The sequence below is a fragment of the Protopterus annectens genome, chromosome 13.part0, assembly GCF_019279795.1.
Source record: "Protopterus annectens isolate FY-2018-M chromosome 13.part0, PAN1.0, whole genome shotgun sequence".
In the NCBI taxonomy this organism is placed as follows: Eukaryota; Metazoa; Chordata; order Ceratodontiformes; family Protopteridae; genus Protopterus; species Protopterus annectens.
This window is the reverse complement of record NC_056747.1, coordinates 531,817,777-531,843,067: the sequence shown is the minus strand read 5'-3', so window position 1 is coordinate 531,843,067 and position 25,291 is coordinate 531,817,777. Positions and strand designations below refer to the sequence as shown.

The window sequence follows — 25,291 nt, the reverse complement described above, 5'->3', positions numbered from 1 at the left end:
CAAAAGGATTTCCACTCTTACTGCCTCCCCTGCCTAGGCCCAGACCACGACGTCTCGGCCTGTTCTGCCTGTGCTTCCTTCAACCGACGCACTCTTAGACGTCGGACGGAGTTTGCAGAGGAATTTTTTGGGGCTAATTTTTCGTACAATATGCCGTTGGAGACTCTGACTTCACATTTAACAAAGAAACGGAAGGACAAGAACCGACACACACGGCCCACGGTTTCGGCTGAAACTACGGCCAGGCCTACCGCGAGTATCTCTGTCTCGGCTGAAACCGAGTCCTTGGTACTTCCGACCCCCGAAACCGCTCAACCGACAACCTCGGCCCCGGAGGCCCCTGCTGAGTCGGTTATTGAATTTCCTTCAGAAACTGGTGTCTTGGAAACTTCCGACACCATTCCTCTAGACAAAACTACACCAGCACGTGGTGCAGCCAGGCCTCCTGCATCCATGTCCATAAAGGCGTTCACCAGGGCTAAAGCTGCTAAACACACAAAAGCTATGCCTCCCAGGGTTACTCCTCAGGGACCCACTACAAGTTCACAGATTCTAACCTTAGCAGAGGATCTTATTTCCTTAATTAGGGGCTCCCAACCCCATCCGGATAGGGGCTCTCAACCTCCTCTAGAAAAAAGGCCCAGGGTTGAGCCCTCTGATCCCCACTCCTCAGAGGAGGCCTCTGATGGCTCTGCTCTCTCGGACTACCAGGAGGAGGCTTTTTCGGCCTACGAGGACTCTGATGCAGAGGAATCTATCCCCTCGGCCTTCCCTCCTGAAGAACTATCCTTCGGGGAGACCCTTCACACTATGAGAGAGCATTTCAAATGGCAGGGCCAGGAATTCTCTGATTCCAGGAAAAGATTAAGAACTTTTCTGCATTTACCTCAGCATAGACCTTTGGCTATTCCTCCTGTTTTGAATGTCATTGATGATGTGTACTCTGAGTCAAGCATAACCCCTGACACTCTTCCTCCGGCCCCTGTCAATCCTGATAGGTACTACAGGGTCCCTGACTCGCATCATTTTCTTTACAAGGCCCACTCTGCTGATCCAGAAACTATTTCCCAGGGCCCTAAAGGGGTTGCAGCTGCCACAACTAAAAATCCACTGCCCTCTGAAAGGGAGTCCAGGGCTTGAGAGATGGGTAGAAAAGTGTATACTTCTGCTACTCTTAATATGAGGGCATTAAATTGTCAATTTCATATGATACAGTACCAAGAGTATTTGTTAGATGAATTGCATAAGAAACTGTCTTCACCTGAACCCCTAGATCGCAAATCACTTCAGGATCTGGTACATAACTCCCAGCAGGTTAGCAACCATTTCTTGCAGTGTGGTTATGATGCATTGGAAGCTTCATGTAGGTCAGCTATGACAGGTGCAGTCATACGTAGGCATGCTTGGCTGAAGGAACAATCTCTGCCAGACCATGTTAAAGCTAAGCTTCTGGATGCTCCACTGGAAAAGCAAAAGTTATTTGGCTCCACTGCTCAGGAAGCCTTAAAGAAATTTGAGGAAAAGGCAAAATCTGTACAAACAGTCAAAGATTTTCTACAAGTCCAACCACCAAGATTCAGCAGAAATTGGCCTACCAAGAATTGGTCCTTTCCGGACACAGAAAGATTTCAGAGAGGCAAGAGCAGGCGTGCCAGAGGTAGAGGGCAAGCTAGAGGCTCCTACAGAGGATGGCAATGGCAGCCTCCCAACCAGAGAGGTAGTGCAGGACCTGCAACAGCTGCACAAGGACAGACTCAATGACTTTGCTTTGACTCCGCCAACCAGGGCTCAATTAAAAGCACCATTGGGCGGAAAGCTTTCTTTATTCTCAGTAAATTGGCACAGTATTACAAGAGACAAATGGACACTGCAAATAATAGACAAAGGATACAGGTTCCATTTTCACACATTGCCAAAAAGAAAAGGCATGCCAGATCTGCCACCAAATCAAAGGGCAGAGGCTTTGAAACAAATCTCCTACTTAATGCAAATGAAAGCTACAGAAAAGGTTCCTCTTTCAGAACAAGGCCAAGGATTTTATTCCAGACTATTCCTTGTTCCAAGAAAAGAAAATCAATGGAGGCCTATTCTCAACTTGTCCGCACTGAATACTTATCTCATTGTGCCAAAATTCAAAATGCTGATTCTACAGCAACTCCTTCCCATGCTGGGCAAGGGGTCTTGGCTGGTGACTCTAGACCTCAAGGAGGCATACCTGCATGTCTCTATCAGACAAAGTTGCAGAAGACACCTCAGATTTCTTGCAGGTTCAGAGCATTATCAATTTTCAGCATTGCCCTTTGGCTTATCTACTGCGCCCAGAGTATTCACGAAATGCCTGGCATCAGTAATTGCACACTGCAGACTTCAGGGGATTCAAATATACCCATATCTGGACGACTGCCTTATACAAGCGGACAGCCAATAAACTTTGGTAAAGGACTTGAGTTATGCCATTCACCTACTGCAGGCCTTGGGATATACAGTCAACATTCACAAATCAAGACTTGTTCCATCCCAAAGAATAACTTTTCTGGGTGCGGAACTAGACACAACCACCCAAATGGCTTTTCTCACAGAAGAAAAACAAAGACAACTACCGGATTACTTGAAGAATCTGACAAGACAAACTCAGCTGACTGCAAGGAAAATCCTGCAGGCCCTGGGTTACATGGCATCTTGCATTCTGCTGATTCCACAAGCAAGGCTGCATATGAGGAAACTACAATGGTACCTAAGGAGTTTATGGACTCAGCACAGTCACAGCTTAGAAACTTTGATCCCACTCATTCCATGCCTCCAAAAGGAATTTCTGTGGTGGGCTCAAGCAAGCCAGTCAAACAGGGGTCTGCCCTTCAGCAAACCAATAGCCAGCCAAACCATTACAACCGAAGCTTCAGACCACGGTTGGGGAGCACACGTGGTGGGCAGATGTATTCAAGGACTATGGTCACAAAAGGAGCCATGCATGCACATAAACCAAAGGGAAATGCTGGCAGTGATACATGCAATCGAGGCCTTGAAACTCTTTCTGCATCAAGGCCACCTGCTAATGAGGACAGACAACACCACAGTTATGTGGTACATAAACAAGCAAGGAGGCACCTATTCCTACCCTCTTTGCAGACTGGCAATGAATCTATGGGAACTTTCCTTGAAACTCAGTATAGAGCTGCAATCCCAGTTTGTGCCAGGAAAAGACAATATACTGGCGGACAGCTTAAGCAGAAATATCATGGATGCACACGAATGGATGCTGCACCCAGAACATCTTCCTACAGATAACACAATCATGGGGAAGGCCGGACATAGATCTTTTTGCCTCCCCCCACAATCATCAGCTGAAGAAATTCTGCTCAAGGACATACCACCCACAAGCATGGAAAGTGGACGCCCTCTCTTTCAGCTGGAGAACTCTAACAGTGTATGCATTTCCACCTCTTCCATTAATGACCAAGGTCTTACTGAAGATCAGGACAGAGCAGCCAAAGGTGATTCTGATAGCTCCGGACTGGCCAAGACAGCACTGGTACCCACTGTTAAAGAGCATATCACGTACGACACCATGGCCTCTTCCTCAATGGCCACTTCTCCTGACACAGCACAATTACAAAACTCTGCATTCCAACTTGAAAACCTTGAAACTAACAGCCTGGAAAATACCTTGACTCCTCCTCAGGATAAGCTTTCCAAGAGAGTGAAGGATATCATCATGGAAGCTCGCCGGCCTTCCACAAGAAAGGCATATTCAGCAAAATGGAAAAGATTTCACACTTGGAGCACCACAAAGGGCCTAGATGCAACAGTGATGAACATGGCACATATCCTGGAATACTTGGCGGAAATGCTCCAGAATGGCCTGTCTTACTCTTCCATTAAAATTCATGCTTCAGCAATTTCAGCAGAGTACAATACTGATCCACCTGTCTTTTCTCATCCTTTCCTAAGACAGTTTCTAAGAGGAATTAAAAACATCAATCCTCCAAGGAAACCTCCAGTGCCTACTTGGGACCTTAACTTCATGTTGGAAAAAGTAACTCTGCCTCCCTTTGAGCCAGCAGCATCTGCAGAACTACAGTTCCTGTCTTGGAAGACTGCCTTCCTTCTGGCCATAACCTCAGCAAGAAGAGTATCTGAGTTACAGGCCTTCATGGCAGTACAGCCATTTCTTATTTTTCATCAAGACAGAGTCTCATTGAGAACCAATCCTTCATTTATGCCAAAGGTGGTATCCAGGATCTCATTAAACCAAGCTATTCACCTGCCTGCCTTCTTTCCAAACCCACAAAACAAAGGGGAGAAACTTCTGCACATCCTGGACATACACAGACAGTTGCGCTACTACTTGGACAGAACTAAAAGCTACAGAAAAACTGACCAGTTGTTGATAGCATACGCTGCTGGTGCACAAGAAAAAGCAATTTCCAAACAGACAATTTCAAAATGGATAGGGAATTGCATTAGTTCTTGTTATTCCTTTCATGGAAAAGCTGTGCCAGCTAACATTAGACCTCATTCCACCAGAGCCACAGCCACCTCCACAGCTGTCTTAAGAGGGGTGGCTACCAAGGACATTTTAGAAGCTGCTACATGGAGCTCCGTGCATACATTTTCCAAGCATTACAATTTACCTTTATATTCCAGATCCAGAGCAGGCTTTGCTACGGCAGTCCTGCAGGGCATTTTAGCTACACCATCCTTTACATAGATCCTCCACCCCCAGATTGCCTATGGTATTCTACCCATATGTGATGACTGCAGATGCATCCTTGAAGGACATAGTACAGTTTTGTACCTACCATAAATGTAGATGTCCTGCAGTCAGGTTTACCCTCCCTCCTTCCCCTCTTTGGTATTTATTGGGTACTTTTCCCTCTCGTAGCTAGCTGGGGTTATCTATTATGGTGTATTTGTTTTATATATATATATATATATATATATATATATATATATTTGTATGCATGTTTGGAATTTATTGCATTTCTCCAAATTTAGCCTTCCTGTGAGGGCACCTGGCATCTGGGGCAAGAAACACTGAGGAAGATGGCGTCGGCTGACGCTTTTATACCCCAGGCGCTCTGACGTCGGGGAAAGGGCGACATCAGCCGACGCCGGACCCAGACTTTGGAATCCGGCCGACCGAAGGGCTGCCTGAGGCAGGACAACCCATATGTGATGACTGCAGATGCATACCTATCGGACATCTACATTTATGGTAGGTACAAAACTGTACTTTTTCAGACCTACACAGCTTTATATCAAGCCAACTTCAGCATCCAAGACAAAGTCTAAAACAGTTTTAAAGACAAGGAAACAAGTACAGCATTCTCCAGGACAGACTTCCATGCCTAAGAAACAGATGCTCAAAATGGCCGAAGACCTAATTACTTTGATGGGATGTTCGTGTTACCCTGCCGCAGTCATCACACTTGGGTTATCCTGTCGTCAGGCGGTTCCGCAGTTGGCCCGAATTCCAAAGTCTTGGTCCGGCGTCGGTTGCTATCCCTTTTTCCCTGACGTTAGTGCACCAGGGGTATACAAGAGGCATCCAATGCCATTTTCTTCAGTCTTTCTTGCCGCGCGGTGCCCGAAGCAGAAGCAGTTCGCAAGTGCCGGTCGGCCGACACCTGAGATTTTCTAATCGAATTTCAGTCTGAAGTCTTCAAAGCTAAGTACCCCGTTGGGGAACCTTTTCTTGCCTCAGTCCGATGTCAGAAAAAGTTAACAATTGCATTTCTTGTGGGAAGCAAATACCTCATAAGGACTTTCATTCTTATTGTAAACCTTGCCTAGGCCCAGACCACAACGTCACTGGTTGTCGGTTTTGTGCTAGGTTCAATAAGCGAACTATAAAGCGACACTTTGATTTCGCACGACACTACTTCGGTAGGAAATTTAATTACACTATGCTGTTGGAGCAACCGACTACCGGCGAGCATAAAAAATGCAAAGATAAAGACTGGCAGCCTAGATCCAAGCCAGACTCAGAGGCCTCGGCTGGTTTGTTCACCGGTTCTCCAGTTTTCAGTGAGGCTCCTACGCAGCCCCTGGCAACCGCAGAATTGGAACCCCAGACCGCTTTGGATTCCCAAGCAGAGAGTTCTAGGCCGACACAGCCATTTTCTTTAGGCCCTACCGACGACATTGCAGAAGGAGAAGCCGGTGCTGTGGAAACACCTTCGGTTTCAGAAGGTGTCTTCAGACAGACTACTCTCACCATAAAATCTTATGCTAAGCTTAAGACACCTCTAAAACCAAAAAAGACTGCACATCAGTCTCCAGTTCAAGGCCACATGCCTAAGAAACAGATGCTTAAAATGGCTGAAGATTTGATTTCTTTAATCAGGGGTTCCCAACCCCCCCCCCCTGACAAAAGGCCTAGACAAGAGGAGGATTATGCCTCCTCTGATCAAGTGTCTATCTCCTCAGGCTCCTCTGAGGAACAGGATTACTCCTTTCCCCCTTATGAAGATTCTGATGCTGAAGATTCCATTCCCTCAGCTTCTCCCCCTGAAGACTATTCCTTTGGGGAAACCTTACATACCATGAGGGAACATTTCCACTGGGAAGGTCAGGACTACTCCGACTCAAAGAAAAGGCTCCGAGAGTTTCTTTTACTCCCCCAACGCAGACCACTTGCTATCCCTCCAGTTTTAGACATTGTGGATGATGTTAGAATCTAGTCTAAATCCAGATTCTCTGCCTCCTGCTCCAGCTAAACCAGATAGATATTATAGAGTGCCTGTCTCGCACAAATTCCATTACAAAAGCCCTGTTGCTGACCCAGCGACAATCTCCCAGGGTCCCAAAGGGGCTAAGGCTTCTGTGTCTAAAAATCCTGTACCCTCTGAAAGGGATTCCAGAGCACTAGATAGGTGGGGGAAGAAGGTTTACACCTCAGCTACTCTAGCTATGAGAGCACTAAATTGTCAATTTCACATGCTTAAATACAAGCAATTCCTAATGTCTCAAATAAAACAAAAGATGAGCACGCACCCTCAAAAGTCTGAATTCAAGGAAATGCAGGATCTGTTGCATGCAGCTGAACAGGTGGGCAAACATACTTTGCAGTGTGGATTTTATTCCTTGGAAGCTTCCTGTAGAGCAGCTGTTACTGGGTCTGTTATATGTAGGCATGCTTGGTTAAAGGAACAAACTCTGCCTGATCATGTTAAAGCAAAGTTACTAGATGCACCCTTACAGCAGGATGTCTTATTTGGGGTTAAAGCAGAAGAGGTTTTAAAGAAAATGGAGGATAAGGCAAAATCTATGCAGACGGTCAAAGATTTCTTACAGGTACAACCCCCACGCTTCAGCAGAAATTGCCCAACAAAAAATTGGCCCTTTCCAGCTTCTGACAGACCACAATATAGGCGCCCAAGGGGCAGAAGACAAGCACAAATCCCTTACAAACCTCACCAATGGGGCACTGCAACATAGAAGGGAGGAGAAGACAGGTCCCAAACTACTAGAAGGCAAACCCAATGACTTAAACCTCAAACTGCCGAGCAAAACTCTCTTGGCAGCTCCCTTGGGAGGAAAATTAGCATTTTGTACAGACAACTGGCGCATCGTCACAAAGGACAAATGGGTTCTAGACATTATCTCACAAGGATACAGATTCCATTTCCACACCTTGCCAAGGGTAAAAGGAATGCCAAACCTGCCACAAAATCAATGGGCAGAGGCACAAAAACAAATTACAGCTCTCATGGACATGAGAGCCATTCAACTGGTACCTACGCAGGAGCAAGGCCAAGGATTTTACTCAAGGCTCTTTCTAGTCCCCAGAAAGGACAATGCTTGGAGACCCATTCTGGACCTTTCAGTTCTAAACACCTTCTTGCAAGTACGCAAATTCAAGATGCTAACACTACAGCAGCTTCTTCCCATGTTGGGCAAGAAAGCTTGGCTAGTAACGTTCGACCTTAGGAGTCGTACCTGCATGTCCCTATCAGACAAAATTGCAGAAGGTACCTCCGTTTCATTGCAGGTTCAACCCATTACCAATTCTCTGCACTGCCCTTTGGCTTATCTACTGCACCCAGGGTCTTCACAAAATGCCTGGCACCAGTAATTGCATACTGCAGACAAAGAGGAATTCAAATATACCCATACCTGGACGACTGCCTCATCCAAGCAGAAAGCAAAGACATTCTCTTACAACATCTGGCTTTTGTAAAACACCTTCTAAGTTGCCTAGGGTACACAGTAAATGAAAAGAAATCAAAACTAGTGCCCTCACAAAATATGGCATTCCTGGGTGCCAGCTTGAATACAACGGCCCAGATGGCTTATCTGACACCAGACAAACAACTACAACTAACTCAATACTTCAAAACAATGGCAACAAAGACCCAACTCCCTGCAAGAAAAATCATGCAGGCCTTGGGCTTCATGGCATCTTGCATACTACTAATACCATTTGCAAAACTGCATATGAGGAAATTACAATGGTACCTAAAAAGCGTATGGAGTCAACGCAGCCTCAGCTTGGAAACAATGATACCTCTCATTCCCTGCCTTCAACAGGAGTTTCTGTGGTAGTCACAGGCATGTCACTTCAACAAGGGTCAGCCTTTCACCTTTCCCCCAGCCAGGCAAACTATGACAACAGATGCATCAGACTATGCCTGGGGGGCACACATAGCAGGACGGTGCGTTCAAGGCATATGGACTGCAGATCAAAGGAATCTGCACATCAATCAAAAAGAAATGCTAGCAGTACAAAATGCCCTGACAGCCTTCAAGGACCTCTTACATCCAGGACAGCTTATAATAAGGACAGACAACACCACAGTAATGTGGTGCATAAACAAGGGGGGTACACACTCCTACCCTCTATGCAGGCAAGCAATGACCTTGTGGAACACAGCACTGGCTTACCAAGTTCAATTACAAGCTCAATTCCTGCCAGGAAAAAAGAACACATTGGCAGACGACCTAAGCAGAAACATCATGGATCCCCACGAGTGGAAACTGGATCCACAAGTATTTGCAATGATAACTCAAAAATGGGGGCGCCCAGACATAGACCTGTTTGCCAACCCCCAAAACTATCAGCTATCGAAATTTTGCACAAGAACATTTCACCATCAAGCTTGGAAAGTGGACGCACTCTCATTCAGTTGGAAAATGCTGACAGTATATGCCTTTCCTCCATTGCCCCTTCTCACAAAGGTGCTGCTGAAAGGATGGAGAGACTCCGAATGATACTCATTGCCCCAGACTGGCCACGCCAGCACTGGTACCCACTATTAAGGAACATGGCCCAGGGCCCACCATGGATTTTACCACAAATTCCTCATCTGCTCACACAGCAAGGCAGTCAGATTCTACACAGCCAGCTCAAAACCTTAAATTTGGCTGCATGGCAAATCACCTAAGCAACCAGCCAGCTCCTCTTTCACCAGCTGTTATGGATGTTCGGGAGGCGGGGAGGCCCAGCACCAGGAAAGCCTACTCAGACAAATGTAAAAGATTTTGCGCCTGGAACCAAGCTAAAGGCCAAAATACCCTTCAGCCGGACATACCTCAGACTCTACAATATTTAACTAAGATGTTACACAAAGGACTTTCTTTTTCATCTATTAAAATCCACGCCTCAGCTATTTCAGCTCACTTACAACATGGATCCTAAATTATTTTCACATCCACTAATAAGGCAGTATCTAAGAGGGGCCAAAGACATTAGGCCTCTCAGGAGAGCGCCAACACCAACTTGGGACCTCAATTTTGTTCTGGAAAAACATACGCTACCACCTTTTGAGCCAGCTTTCTCAGCTGACTTAAAGTTTATATCACGGAAGACTGCCCTGCTGCCAGCAATTACTTCAGCCAGAAGAGTCTCAGAGCTACAGACACTAATGGCAGTAGAGCCTTTCCTCATTTTTCATCAAGACAGAGTTTCTCTACGAACTAACCCCTCCTTTATGCCAAAGGTGGTATCCAATGTGGCTCTAAATCAAACCATCCATTTACCCACCTTCTTTCCAAATCCACAGAACAAAGGAGAAAGACTCCTGCATTCCTTAGACATTCACAGGCAACTACGTTACTACTTGGATAAAACTAAGGTTTTCAGAAAATCTGACCAACTTTTTGTATCCTATGCTACAGCATCACAAGGAAGGGCTATCTCAAAACGGACCATTTCCAAATGGATAGGACATTGCATACGTTTTTGCTACACCCATCATGGAAAGCCAGTTCCTGCTAGCATAAGGCCCCACTCTACTTGGGCAGCAGCTACATCTACAGCCTTCCTCAGGGGGGTGCCAACCAAGGATATTCTGAAAGCTGCAACTTGGAGTTCAGTACACACCTTCACCAAACACTATCACTTACCACTTTACTCTAAGACTAGAGCTGGCTTCGCCACTGCAGTTTTGCAGGGCCTTCTAGCCTCCTCTAACCCTGTTTGACTCCACCTCCCAACCTTAGCTTTAGGATTCTACCCAAGTGTGATGACTGCAGCAGGGTAACACGATGAACATAGTACAGTTTTGTACCTACCATAAATGTAGATGTTCGAGTGTATACCCTGCTGCAGTCCAGGTTACCCTCCCTCCATCCCCTCTGACCTGACTAAAACCTTTCAATACCTTAAAATCTGATACAACCTTTGTGGTGTATTTGCTTATAGCTGGAGGGATGTTTTGTTTGTGCTAAACCTTTATTGTTGGTATTATCTACTGACCCTCTTTTGGGGGGGCACCTGACATCTGGGGAAAGAAAAACTGAAGAAAATGGCGTTGGATGCCTCTTGTATACCCCTGGCGCACTGACGTCAGGGAAGAAGCGACAGCAGCTGACGCCGGACCAAGACTTTGGAATTCGGGCTGACTGCGGGACCGCCTGACGACAGGATAACCCAAGTGTGATGACTGCAGCAAGGGTATACACTCGAACATCTACATTTATGGTAGGTACAAAACTGTACTTTCCCATCCCCCTCCTGATAAGAGGCCTAGGCAAGACACTGAATATGATTCCTCTGATCAGGTTTCCATTTCCTCTGATTCCTCTTCAGAACAGTGATACTCTATTCTTCCCTATGAGGATTCTGGTGCTGAAGAATCTATTCCTTCAGCTTCTCCTCCTGAGGATTGCTCCTTTGGGGAAACCCTGCATACCATGAGGGAGACTCTAAGAAAAAGGCTCAGAGACTTTATTTTACTACCTCAGCACAGACCTCTTGCTATTCCATCTGTTCTAGACATTGTAGATGATGTATTTTCAGAGTCCGGCCTGTCTCCCGACTCTTTACCTCCTGCACCTGTTAAACCAGACAGATACTACAGGGTTCCAGATTCTCATAAATTTCCATATAAAAACCCTGCTGCTGACCCAGAAACTATTTCTCAGGGTCCCAAAGGGGTTAAGGCCACTACTGCAAAAAAACCCTGTCCCCTCAGATAGAGATTCAAGGGCACTGGACAGATGGGGAAAAAAGTTTACACTTCTGCTACCTTGGCTGTAAGGGCTTTAAATTGTCAGTTTCATATGCTTAAATATCAACAATACTTAATGTCTCTGCTTAAACAGAAAATGTTGACAAATTCTGAATGTACTGAGAACAAGGAAATGCAGGATTTATTGCATGCAGCTGAACAAGTGGGAAAGCATACTTTGCAATGTGGTTATGATTCACTGGAGGCCTCTTGCAGGGCCGCTGTAACAGGTTCTGTCATTAGAAGACATGCTTGGCTAAAGCAACAGACTCTGCCTGATCATGTTGAAGCAAAATTATTGGATGCTCCATTACAGCATAATACTTTGTTTGGTGTTAAGGCAGAAGAGGTGTTCAAGAAAATGAAGGATAAAGCTAAATCTATGCAGAGAGTAAAGGATTTCTTACAGGTACAGCCACCCACATTTAGCAGGAACTGGCCTTCTAAGAATTGGTCCTTTCCCGTGTCAGACAGGCCACAAAGAGGCAGATACAGACGCCCTAGAGGCAGACAACAGCCCCAGGGCTCATACAGACCCAAACAATGGGGTGCTTTGCTTCTACCTCCAAAAGCAGAGAAGACAAATCACAGCCATTTAGGAAACAGTCCCAATGACTTCCCTCTGCCAATGCCAAGCATTTTTCTTTTGGCAGCACCCTTGGGGGGAAAGCTAGCACTTTTTTCACAAAATTGGCTCATGATCACCCAGGACAAATGGGTTTTAAATATAGTCTCTCAGGGCTACAGTTTCCACTTTCACACCCTCCCAAAGGCAAAAGCTATGCCAGACCTGCCACACAATCAGTGGGCAGAGGCACAAAAACAAGTTTCATCTCTCCTGGACATGAGGGGTATTCAGCCAGTGCCACAACAAGAGCCGGGACAAGGATTTTACTCAAGACTTTTCTTAGTACCAAGAAAGGACAAAGCATGGAGACCAATTCTGGACCTGTCTATTCTAAATACTTTTCTAGACGTTCAGAAATTCAAAATGTTAACTCAGCAGCAGCTTCTGCCCATGCTGGGCAAGAAGGCTTGGCTTGTAACTTTGGACCTCAAAGAGGCATACCTGCATGTCCCAATCAGACAATCTTGCAGAAGATACCTCCGATTCATAGCTGGCTCAATGCACTATCAGTTCTGTGCACTGCCCTTTGGCTTATCTACTGCGCCCAGGGTCTTCACAAAATGCCTGGCACCAGTAATTGCGTTTTGCAGACTAAGTGGATTTCAAATATATCCCTACTTGGATGACTGCCTTATTCAAGCAGAGACCAGAGACATTCTACTAAAGCATCTGGCGTTTGTAAAAAGATTACTAATTTGCCTAGGGTACACAGTAAACGAAAATAAATCAAAACTAGTACCCTCTCAAGATAATATTCCTGGGTGCAAGCTTAAATACAACTGCCCAGATGGATTATCTCATGCCAGACAAACAAAGGCAACTGACTTACTTCAAAAGCATGGCAACAAAGACCCAGTTATCTGCAAGAAAAATTCTGCAGGCTCTGGGCGACATGGCATCCTGCATTCTGCCAATTCCATATGCAAGACTGCATATGAGGAAACTACAATGGTATCTAAAAAGTGTTTGGACTCAACATTGCCACAGCCTGGAATCATTAATTTCACTCATTCCCTGCCTGCAACAGGAGTTTCGATGGTCACCACAAGGGATAGCCATTCACTTTACCCACAGCCAGGCAAACACTAACAACAGATGTGTCAGATTATGCCTGGGGGGCCCACATGGCAGGAAAATGTATTCAGGGCACATGGCCCGCAAACCAAAGGCATCTTCACATCAATCAAAAAGAGATGCTAGCTGTACAAAATGCCCTGACAGCCTTCAAGTACCTACTTCATCCAGGACAGCTGCTGATAGATGGACAACACCACAGTCATGTGGTACATAAACAAGCAGGGGGGCACACATTCCTACCCCCTCTGCAGACAAGCCATGATTTTGTGGAACACAGCATTGACTTACCGAGTACACCTGCAAGCACAATTCCTGCCAGGAAAAACAAGTGCTCTGGCAGGTGAACTAAGCAGAAACCTTAAGGATCCTCATGAGTGGAAACTAGATCCACAAATCTTCAGCATGGTAACAAGGAAATGGGGATGCCCAGACATAGATCTTTTTGCCTCCCCTCACAATTGCCAACTTCAGAGATTCTGCACAAGGACTTTTCACAAACAAGCATGGAAAGTGGATGCTTTGTCATTCAGCTGGAACAACCTTACAGTGTATGCCTTTCCTCCACTGTCTCTCCTCCCCAAGGTACTCGTAAAGGTCAGACAAGAGAAGCCACAAATGATACTGATTGCCCCGGATTGGCCACGCCAACACTGGTACCCAATCCTAAGGAGCTTGCCTCAAGGCCCAGCCTGGACATTGCCTCAAATTCCTCATTTACTGACCCAACAGAACAATCAACTCAGAACCCTAAATCTAGCTGCATGGCGGATAGTGTAACTATTCAGAATACACCTCTCTCTAAAGTGGTTATGGATGTCATTTGGGAGGCCAGGAGGACCAGCACTAGAAAATTTTATGCAGAAAAATGGAAGAGATTCTGTGCTTGGAACCAGGCAGAAGGAATTGACACGCTTGTTCCAGATATTCCTCAGATTTTACAATATCTAACTGAAATGCGGGACTAAGGCCTATCCTTCTCATCAGTTAAGATCCATGCCTCTGCCATTTCAGCTCATTACAATATGGACCCACCTATTTTTTCACATCCATTGCTTAGGCCGCACCTCAGGGGGGCCAAAAACATAAGACCTCCAAGGAGAGCACCAATACCTGCATGGGACCTCAATTTTGTCTTGGAAAAACTCACACTGCCTCCTTTTGAGCCAGCCAATACAGCTGAGATTAAATTCTTATCATGGAAAACAGCTCTGCTTCTAGCAATAACTTCAGCAAGAAGAGTCTCAGAGCTGCAGGTATTAATGGCTGTGGAACCTTTTATTATCTTCCATCCGGACAGGGATTCTCTAAGGACATACCCAACATTTATGCCTAAGGTAGTGTCCAGTGTGGCTCTTAACCAAACCATTCATTTGCCTACTTTTTACCCAAACCCACAGAATAAAGGGGAAAGACTTCTGCATTCTTTGGATATACACAGACAGCTACGCTTCTACTTGGACAAAACTAAGGCTTTCAGAAAGTCTGAGCAACTTTTAGTGGCATATGCTGCAGGATCACAAGGAAAGGCTATCTCAATGCAGACTATTTCAAAATGGATAGGACACTGAATTTGTTTCTGCTATTCACAACATGGCAAATCAGTGTCTTAGGGCATTAGACCTCATTCTACCAGGGCAGCAGCCACCTCAGCAGCCTTCCTCAGAGGAGTACCAACCAATGATATTTTGGAAGCTGCAACTTGGACTTCAGTGCACACTTTTACTAAGCACTACCACTTACCTCTTTACTCTAAATCCAGAGCAGGCTTTGCCACTGCAATTCTGCAGGGCCTTATAGCCAGTCCTAATTCTATTTAGACCCAGCTGCCCAACCTCAGCTTTGGGATTCAACCCAAGTGTAATGACTGCAGCAGTGAAACACGATGAACATAGTACAGTTGTGTACCTACCATAAATGTAGATGTTCGAGTGTATTCACTGTTGCAGTCCAGGTTACCCACCCACCTTCCCCCTTTCTTTGTTGGCACTTCTCTGTACTTCTCTATTCTATACAGCCTATGTGGTGTATTTGCTTGTAGATGAAGGTATTGTTTATTGTAGTGCATGCTTTTTATAAGCAATGTTTTTTTAGTCTACCCTTTTGGGGGCACCTGACATCTGGGGCAAGAAAAGCTGAAGAAAATGGCATCTGCTGTATCTTTTATACCCCTGTCGTGTTGACGTCAGGGAAAATGCGACAGCAACCGACGCCGGACCAGGACTTTGGAATTCGGGCTGACTGCGGGTAGCCTGCCAGCAGGATAACCCAAGTGTAATGACTGCAACAGTGAATTCACTCAAACATCTACATTTATGGTAGGTAGACAACTGTACTTTTCTGGGATTCTTTCTCGGGTAAATCCTACCAGCGCTCCTGAAAGGAGGCCCGATTGTTTTCCTGTGGAGGAGGCATATCCCTGCACCAAAATGCCTGGCTATAACATTGGATGCTTGGGTGCAGAAGATTATATACAGTATCCTTTTCCTTTCCTCTTCCCATATGCAAGAAAATCCCTGATGTTCCACCCAGTCAGAGGGAACAAGCAGTTCTAGAAATTCAAAGACTGCTGGAAAAGAGAGTCATCCAAGGAGTCCCACCAGACCAGAGAGAGTCTTGCATTTACTCTGTGTTCTTTAGTGGCAAAAAAGACAGGGGACAAAAAAGACAGGGGACTGGAGACCGGTTTTGGATCTAAGCATACTGAACAAATCAGTTTTCTAAACCAAATGCTGGATGGTCACAGTACAGTCCATTCTTTCATTTTTGGAAAAAGCCAATTGGATGTGCTCAGTAGATTATCAGGATGTGTATTACCATATAAAGATGGACAAATGATCCAGAAGATTCCTTTGCTTCCAGCTGGGAGCCAATCACTTTCAGTTCAGAGTTCTGCTTTTTGGTCTCACCACTGCCCCCAGGGTGTCTACCAAGTGTATGACAGTAGTAGCAGCTCACTTGAGACTGCAGGAATTCCAAGTGTTTCCATATCTAGACTGTTGGCTTATCTCCGCTCCAACCAGGTATCAGTTGATAGAAGTAAGAGACCATGTACTTCACATTTGCTCTTATCTAGGAATAACTGTAAATTATGAAAAGTCAAATTTGACCCCACCTCAGAATTTAGAGTTCATAGAAATCATTCTAAATACCCTTACTTCCATAGCTTATCTTCCCAGTGTGAGATTACATAAAAATCAAGAATTCAGGTACAGAAGCTAATAAGTCCTCCAAGCTCTGGGCTCCATGGCTGCAGCTATAACTCCAGTTCCTTTAACAAGATACCAAATGAGGATACTACAATGGCTGCTAGCAATGGTCAGTGTTATGCCAGTCCATGTCGGACCAAATTTTGATCACCAATGTTTGCAGAAAATATTTAGCCTTGTGGATTCATTTCGAAGGGTTTACTATCATATTTGCGAATGTCATTTAGACAAACGCAATGATTTCCGACAAATATTGTCTGTCGTGCTGCAGTAGGGTTGTCGCCTTACAGTAAGACATTGTCTTGTTCGATTCTCAGCTAGAGCGTCTTCTGTGTGGAGACATGCGTGAATGGGTGTACCTTCGTTGAAGGTTGTGCGTCAGGGCCGACAACCCGGCACGTAAAAATCTACTGCTAATCATTAACGGACCGGAGTTCTGGTGTGGCGACCCCTAACCGGGAAAAGCCGAAAGACACAACACATCATTGTCTGAAATCAAAGCACAGAGCAACCGAAATATCGAACGGAGCATTTTCAGCAATGTCGAATATTGACTTTGCTGAAATGCTCACATCTGCCCACAACTAACAACATTTGCAGGGGGGCAAGCTCCCCTGCACCCCACACCCCCCTACTTATATATACAAACTCCGAGATCACACTACAGTGAGGGTAAGGGTACATTTCCCCATCCCCACTATAGTGCGATCTGGACCACAGTGTTGAAGTTGACAATAGCGGTTGTTCACTCATGTCAGCTTCGACATTGTGGTGATCGATCTCTTAGTTTGAGAAAATGATTTTCGCATATACTCTATCGTCTAAATGACAATCAAATATGTGATGGTAAACCATTCCTTAGATATCTTCTTGGCCATCTTTTTGTAACATTACAACCCCAACCCATAGTGAACACGGATGCCTCCCAGATTGGGGGGGGGTCATTATTTGGCAAGACTCTCCAAGGCACTTGGTCCCCCTCAGAGGCCAACTTGTATATCAGTGTACTTAAGCTAAGGGCAGTGGTTTTAGCATTGCAAGCATTTCAGACTGCACTTCCTTCAGAAACCGTTGCAATTCAGATGGACAGTATGTTGGTGTTTTGGTACATCAACAAATGGGGGGAGCAGATCCTACTCTCTCTGTCAAGAGTGTGGCAGTGGGAGATGTCTTCCAACTGCTTTCTGATAGCAATGCACATTCCTGGGAGTTCCATTGTGATAGCGAACAAACTAAGCAGGTGTATTCCTCCTGCCTCTCAAGTGGTCTCTTAGTCCAAAAGTGATGGAAAGGATTTTCCATCAGTGGGACCAGTCTTGCTGTGATCTATTTGCCTCTCCGTTAAACAACAAGTGCAGTAACTATTTGCCCTGATTCCTTCTCTGGGAGAGTGACCGAGAGATGCTCTTCTCCACATTTGGCCCTCTGGACTGCTTTATGCCTTTTCCCCCAGTTCCACTAATCCCAAAATTCCTAGAGAAAGCAATCAGGTTGAAGAACCAAGTAATCCTCATTGCACCTTATTGGCCTTGACAAATATGGTTCCCCTTTCTCTGGCCTAATCTGATTAAGCAACCTTGGATTCTAGACCCAGCTCCAGACCTTCTCTCTTATCCAGAGGGATTACTCCATCCGAACATTGTAAACCTCAAGCTGGCACCTTGGTTTCTCCAGTTCCGTTAACAGCCAGGCATCCCCCACTCTCCTCCTCGGTATGTCATACACTGTTAGCCTTTCACAAGCCAGCTTTACCCGTAAGCTCTATGCTATGCTATGTAAATGGAAGAGGTTTACCTTTTGGACTCGTAATAACAATATTGACCCTTTTTCAGGGCCCACTGATAAATTCCTAGAATTTTTAGCTTCACTTTTTATAGCAGGTGCTTCCCCGATCTACTGTAAGAATTCAGTTGGCTGCTACTTCAAATTTCCATAATGGTTTTAAAGAATCGTCTCTGGCTTCTCATAAGCTTTGCAAGGCCTTCATATAAGGAATCATCTTGCTAAACCCCCCTTACAAAAGATCCTGCTTCACCTTGAGATCTCAACTTAGTGCTTCAAGCCATTGTTCAACCTCATTTTGAACCTTCAGCTGAATGTTATCTGAAATTTTTATCCAGGAAAACTATAGTTTTAGCAGCAATAACTTCTGTCAGACGGATTTCAGAAATACAGGCTTTGTCATGTTAACCTCCTTACCCGATTTTCCATAAAGATAGAGTTTCACTGAGAACCATTCATGATGTCCTTCAAGGATGCATCTGCAGTCATAACATATGGGTTGTCCTGCCTCAGGCAGCCCTTCGGTCAGCCGGATTCCAAAGCCTGGGTCTGGCCTCGGCTGATGTCGCATTTTCCCCGACGTCAGAGCTTCTGGGGTATAAAGGCATCAGCTGACGCCATTTTCCTCAGTCTTTCTTGCCGCGCGGTGCCCGAAGCAGAAGCTGTTCGCAAGTGCCGGTCGGTCAGATCCAGAGATTTCAGCTACCGAAGACTTCTAAAAAAGCTAAGTACCCCGTTGGGGACTCTTTCTTGCCTCAGCCAATGTCAGACAAAGTAAATAATTGTTTAACTTGTGGGAAACTTTCACTGAGAACCATTCATGTTCTTCATGTTTCAATGTTGCAGTCATTACATTTGGATTATCTGCTTGCAGTAGCCCTCAGTCGGCGTGATTAACAAAGTCTTGGGTCCTTGCAGCCGACGCCATTGCATCAGTCTTTCTTGCCGTGCGGTACCCGAAGCAGAAGCAGTTCGCAAGTGCCGGTCGGCCAACTCCTGAAATTTTCGTTTGAGTTTCAGAACCGAAGTCTTCAACTAATGCCAAGTACCCCGTTGGGAAAACTTTCTCTTGCTCCTTACCGATGTCAGTAAAAGTTAATTAATTGCATTACTTGTGGAAAGCAAATACCTCTCAAAGATTTTCATTCATACTGTATTCCTTACCTAGGCCCTGACCTAGACGTACCTGGCTGTCGGTTTTGTGCTTTATTTAATCAACGCACTATAGATGTGCAGCAGGTAAGGGTGATAAAGGACAGTGAGGGAAACGTACTCACAAGTGAGGAGAGTGGGTTGAGTAGATGGAAAGAGTACTTTGAAGGGCTGATGAATGAAGAGAATGAGAGAGAGAGAAGGTTGGATGATGTGGGGATAGTGAATCAGGAAGTGAAGCAGATTAGCAAGGAGGAAGTAAAGACAGCTATGAAGAGGATGAAGAATGGAAAGGCTGTTGGCTCAGATGACATACCAGTGGAAGCATGGAGGTGCTTAGGAGAAATGGCAGTGGAATTTTTAACCAGATTGTTTAATGAAATTTTGGAAAGTCAGAGGATGCCTGAGGAGTGGAGAAAAAGTGTTTTGGTACCTATCTTTAAGAATAAGGGTGATGTGCAGAGCTGCAGTAATTATAGAGGGATAAAATTGATCAGTCACAGCTTGAAGTTATGGGAAAAAGTAGTGGAAGCTAGGTTAAGAAGGGAAGTGATAATCAGTAATCAGCAGTATGGTTTCATGCCAGGAAAGAGCACTACAGATGCAATATTTGCTCTGAGAGTGTTGTTGGAAAAATACAGAGACGGTCAGGAGGAGTTGCATTGTGTCTTTCTGGACTTAGAGAAAGCATATGACAGGGTGCCTAGAGAGGAGTTGTGGTATTGTATGAGGAAGTTGGGAGTGGCAGAGAAGTATATGAGAGTGGTACTGGATATGTATATGGGTAGTGTGACATTGGTGAGGACTGCGGTGGGAGTGACAGATACGTTTAAGGTGGAGGTGGGATTACATCAAGGATCAGCTCTGAGCCCTTTCTTATTTGCAGTGGTGATGGACAGGTTGACATGAGATTAGACAGGAGGCCCCGTGGACTGTGATGTTTGCAGATGACATTGTGATATGTAGTGAGAGTAGGGACCAGGTTGAGGAGACCCTGGAGAGGTGGAGATATGCTTTAGAGAGGAGAGGAATGAAGGTCAGCAGGGCTAAAACAAATGAGTGTGTAAATGCGAGGGAGGGTAGAGGAATGGTGAGGATGCAGGGAGTAGAGTTGGTAATGGTGGATGAGTTTAAGTACTTGGGATCAACAGTTCAGAGTAATGGTGACTGTGGAAGAGAGGTAAAGAAGAGAGTACAGGCAGGGTGGAATGGGTGGAGAAGGGTGTCAGGAGTGATTTGTGACAGACGGGTACCAATAAGAGTGAAAGGGAAGGTCTACAAGAGGATAGTGAGACCAGCTATATTATATGGGTTGGAGACGGTAGCATTGTCGAAAAGGCAGGAGTCAGAGCTGGATGTGGCAGAGTTAAAGATTGTTAAGATTTGCACTGGATGTGACTAGGATGGACAGGATTAGGAATCAGTATATTAGAGGGTCAGCTCAGGTTGGGCAGTTTGGAGATGAAGCAAGAGAGGCGAGATTGCGTTGGTTTGGACATGTGCTGAGGAGGGATGCTGGGTATATTGGGAAAAGGATGCTAAGGATGGAGCTGCCAGGTAAGAGGAAAAGAGGAAGGCCTAAGATGAGGTTTATGGATGTGGTGAGAGAGGACATGCAGGTGGTTGGTGTAAAAGAGCATGATCCAGAGGACAGGAAAAAATGGAAACAGATGATCCGCTGTGGCGACCCCTAACGGGAACAGCCGCAAGATGATGATGATGACTATCAGTCGTCGGTATATTTTTGCCTCTACATATTTTGGTTCTCTGTTTAATTATCCAGAAATGTAGTCAGTTAACCATCCAACTACCAGGATTCCGAAAAAACGCAAAGATAAAGACAAGAGACAGGCTGCCGAGGTCCAAAGCTGCCGACAACGCTTCTCCTAAGCTAGTCGCCAGTTCGCCGGTACTCAGTGAGGCGCTTTTGCAGCCCCTGATAACCGCTACTTCAGATTCGCAGGACTCTACTGAGACCCATTCAGAGTCCGGTATGCCGTGAGATGCTTCAACTGTGGAACCCGCGGATGTCTCTACTTTGGATGGGTCCGGAACCGCTGTACAGGCACTGGCTTCTGAAGGTGTATTCAGGCTTACTGACTTGCATATTAAACCGATGCCATCTTCTTCTTCAAGGCCTAAAACTCGAACCATGCCTAGAAAACCGATGCCCAGACTACATGGTCAGGCCTCTATGCCTAAAAAACAAATGATGAGAATGGCTGAAGACCTTATTACTTTAATCAGGGGAAGCCAACCTTCCCCCTGTAAGAGACCTAGGACTGAATTTGCTTATGATACTTTTGAGCAGGATTCTGAATTTTCTGTTTCCTCTGACGACCAGGATTTACCCTTATCTACCTATGAGGATTCTGATGCAGAGGACTCTATTCCCTCTGCTTCCCTTTCAGAGGATTTCTCTTTTGGAGAAACCTTGCATACTCTTTGGAAGCATTTTCACTGGGAAAGCCAGGATTTTCTCTGATTCTAAAAAGAGGCTTAGGGATTTTTTACTCCTGCCCCAGCACGGGCCTTTAGTTATCCCCCCTGTACTTGACATTGTTGATGATGCCTTTTCGGAATCTAGCTTGGCCCCTGACTCCTTACCTCCTGCTCCTAGAAAACCTGATGGATATTACAGGGTTCCTGACTCTCACAAGTTCCTTTTTAAAAATCCTACTGCAGATCCTGAGACCATTCCACAGGGACCCAAGGGCATTAAGGGTACTACTGCCAAAAATCCTACCCTCTCTGATAGAGATTCCAGGGCGCTGGATAGATGGGGTAAGAAGGTATACACTTCTGCAACCTTGGCCATTAGGGCCTTAAACTGCCAGTTTCATATGTTGAAAGTATCAGCAGCATATTATTGGATTGCTTAAACAGAAAATGATATTGATTCCTGACTGTGCTGAAAATAAGTATTTACAGGACTTGATGCATTCTGCTGAACAAGTTGGAAATCATACTTTGCAGTGTGGTTTTGATTCACTAGAGGCATCTTGCAGGGCTGCTGTCACTGGGTCTGTACTTAGAAGGCATGCTTGGCTAAGGAACAATCTTTGCCAGATCATGTTAAAGCTAAATTGCTGGATGCTCCCTTAAATCAGGGCCGCCTGTTTGGCAACAAAGCAGAAGTAGTACTTAAAAGATGCAGGAAAAAGCTAAATCTATGCAAACTGTTAAAGATTTCCTACAAGTACAGCCTCCCAAGATTTAGTAGGCATTGGCCCTCTAAGAATTTGTCCTTTCCTGCCTCTTCCAGGCCTTCTTAGTCCAAACCCAGAACCAGCAGAACACCCAGGCTTCAGTCCCAAGGTACGTACAGGACTAAGCAGTGGGGGGCTCCCACTTTCAAATCAGGGAGTAGTAAGACTCCCCCCTATGGTAAATTGTCTCAATGACTTAACTTTAAAACTTCCAAGCCCTTCTCTACTGACTGCTCTTTTAGGGGGAAAGATTGCTCTGCAGGCAAAAAATGGGAGCTCATTACCCAGGACAAATGGGTTTTAAATATAGTTTCCCAAAGGATACAGACACCACTTCCACACTTTACCAACCCCAAACGGTTGGCCAGATCTACCACCAAATCTGTGGGCAGAGGCTCAAAAGCAAGTACTCTCTCTCTCTTAAGTATAAGGGCTATTCAAACTGTCTCAGAAGAGGAAAGGGGACAAAGTTTCTACTCAAGACTTTTCCTGGTACCCAGAAAAGACAACACATGGCGTCCTATCCTCGACCTTTCTATCCTAAACACCTTTTTGGTGATCCCAAAATTCAAGATGCTAACTCTTCACCAGTTGCTTCCTATGCTAGGCAAGGATGCCTGGTTGGCAGCACTGGATTTAAAGGAAGCTTTCCTGCACTAAGGCACTGTACGAGCACATCCACTCATGCATGAATCGTGCCATCCCAAATAGAAGCAAGATGCTCTCCTCCAAAAAGGAAGTCAATCTGGTGGTCCCCTGCCATAAACAAACTTTACAACAAAAGGAAAAAACTGTTGCAGAAAAGAGGAAAATCCCAGGATGCAAAAAACTCCCTTACCAGCCTCGGTAAGAAGCTGAGATACCTCATAAAATCCTCCAAAGCTAGTTACAAAAATAAAATTGCCAAAGATTCCAAAGACCACCACAAGGCACTCTATAACTATGTCAAGAATCTAAATGGCAATGCTCAGATCTGCTCTGAGCTACAACAGAATGGCATTAAATATACTGATACCAAGGATATTGCCAATATCTGGCAGATCGATTCAATACCAACTTTACTCCCCTCTCACCCCCTAAATGGCCCATCTCAGTACTAGAAGATTTCCAAATTCCGGTAATAACGGCCACACGGGTTAAACACGCACTCTCCAAAGCTAAGAATACAGCATCCATGGGACGAGATGACATCCCGGGCTGTGTACTACATGAACTACAAAGTGAATTGGCACCTCACCTAAGTGTCATGTTTAATCATACCCTCATCTTAGGCTTCGTGCTCACTGAGTGGCGCACAGCTACAGTTACCCACTCCACAAGGGGGGATCCACCTTGGATCCCGGGAACTACCATCCCATCAGTCTGACAAGCCTTATCTGCAAGGCCATGGAGCGTATTAACATGGAACTTATAAACAAAGACATTGGTAACCTTCAAACACTGGACCCCACCCAGTTTGGGTTGTGAAGGGCTGCTCTTGTCTCCTGAACCTTATTGACTTCTTCGCATCAGTCTCCAGAGCCGTGGACGAGGGTAAGGCAGTTTACACAGCCTATCTGGACCTCGCCAAGGCCTTTGACACCATCCCCCACACTGGAATCATAGATAAACTTACTGAGCTGGGCATTAATCCCTACATCACTCGATGGGTTGCCAACTGGCTTACTGACAGAACCCACACTGTAAATGTAGCTGACTCCAAATCCAGCTCCAGACAAGTGCAGTACCTCAGGGTTCAGTCCTGGGACCTCTCTTGTTTGGCATCTACTTCTCTGAAGTACAGGCCAACACTAAGGGACTCTGGCTAAAGTTTGCAGATGACTGCAAACTGGGAACCATTATTGAATCCCCAAATTATGTGGATACTCTACAAAAGGGCCTTACAGAAGCAGTTGCTTGGTGCCAGAGCCATGGGCTCAAGCTCAGTGCCAAGAAATGTATAGTTATCCCCTTTGGGGAAAAAACATGTACCCGTGAATTATCACATAGGTGGCAGTACACTAAACACCGAAAGTGTGATAAGAGACTTAGGGACACAGGTGGACACTGGTCTCACCTTCAATAACCACATCGCCACAACAGTCAGGAAATCCTTCTATGTGGCACACCTCATCACTAAGGGCTTTTCATCCAGAAAAAAGGAGGTCATTGTCCCACTGTACTCTTCCCTCATTAGACCCATTATAGAATACAATGCCCCACTTGGTATGTACCTCTCAAGACATCTGCAACGACTGGAAAGGCTGCAGAAATACCTCACTAAAAGAATCACAATGCTAAAGCAGATGCCCTATGCGACTGCCTTAAAAAACTCCAGCTATACTCTGTCGCATATCTACTCCGAGGCGATCACTGCTTAACATACAAGGTCATGTCAAACCCAGAGCTGTTGGACATGCTACACTTAGAGAATTCCCAATCCCTCAGAGCCACACGCTCCAGGGATCTAAATCTTGTCATCACAATAAACAAAACATGCTGGAGGAATAGGTTCCTGACCCAGAGAATCCCCAGACTCTGGAATAGACTGCCCATACATGTCAAGCAGAGCGCCTCTTTGGCCCTCTTCAGAAGGAACCTTGATGATTGGATGGGAGAAAGGAAATTCACCCCGGGGATCACGTCAGTCGCCCTGCTAGACAGGGGTCCAGGGAAGTAAATGGTGTGGAAAGAAATAGCCAGGGAATTGTTATGGCTAGGCTTGTATAGGCCCTAGTGCCGATAGCTTAGTACCAACCTGTGAACCTATGCACATCCCAATCAGGGAATGCTATTCAAAAAAGG

At 45.4% G+C, this 25,291-nt stretch overlaps 1 protein-coding gene across 1 annotated transcript in view; it reads left to right on the top strand.

The window, feature by feature from the left end:
• The window catches only part of MTMR4 (myotubularin related protein 4), a 1,011,266-nt gene that overhangs the window by 402,515 nt on the left and 583,460 nt on the right, over window positions 1-25,291 (top strand). Inside the window, exon 5 of the mRNA XM_044054156.1 lies at window positions 22,059-22,090. Within this exon, the coding sequence (XP_043910091.1) occupies window positions 22,059-22,090 (32 nt within the window). The remainder of the gene's footprint in view (window positions 1-22,058; window positions 22,091-25,291) is intronic.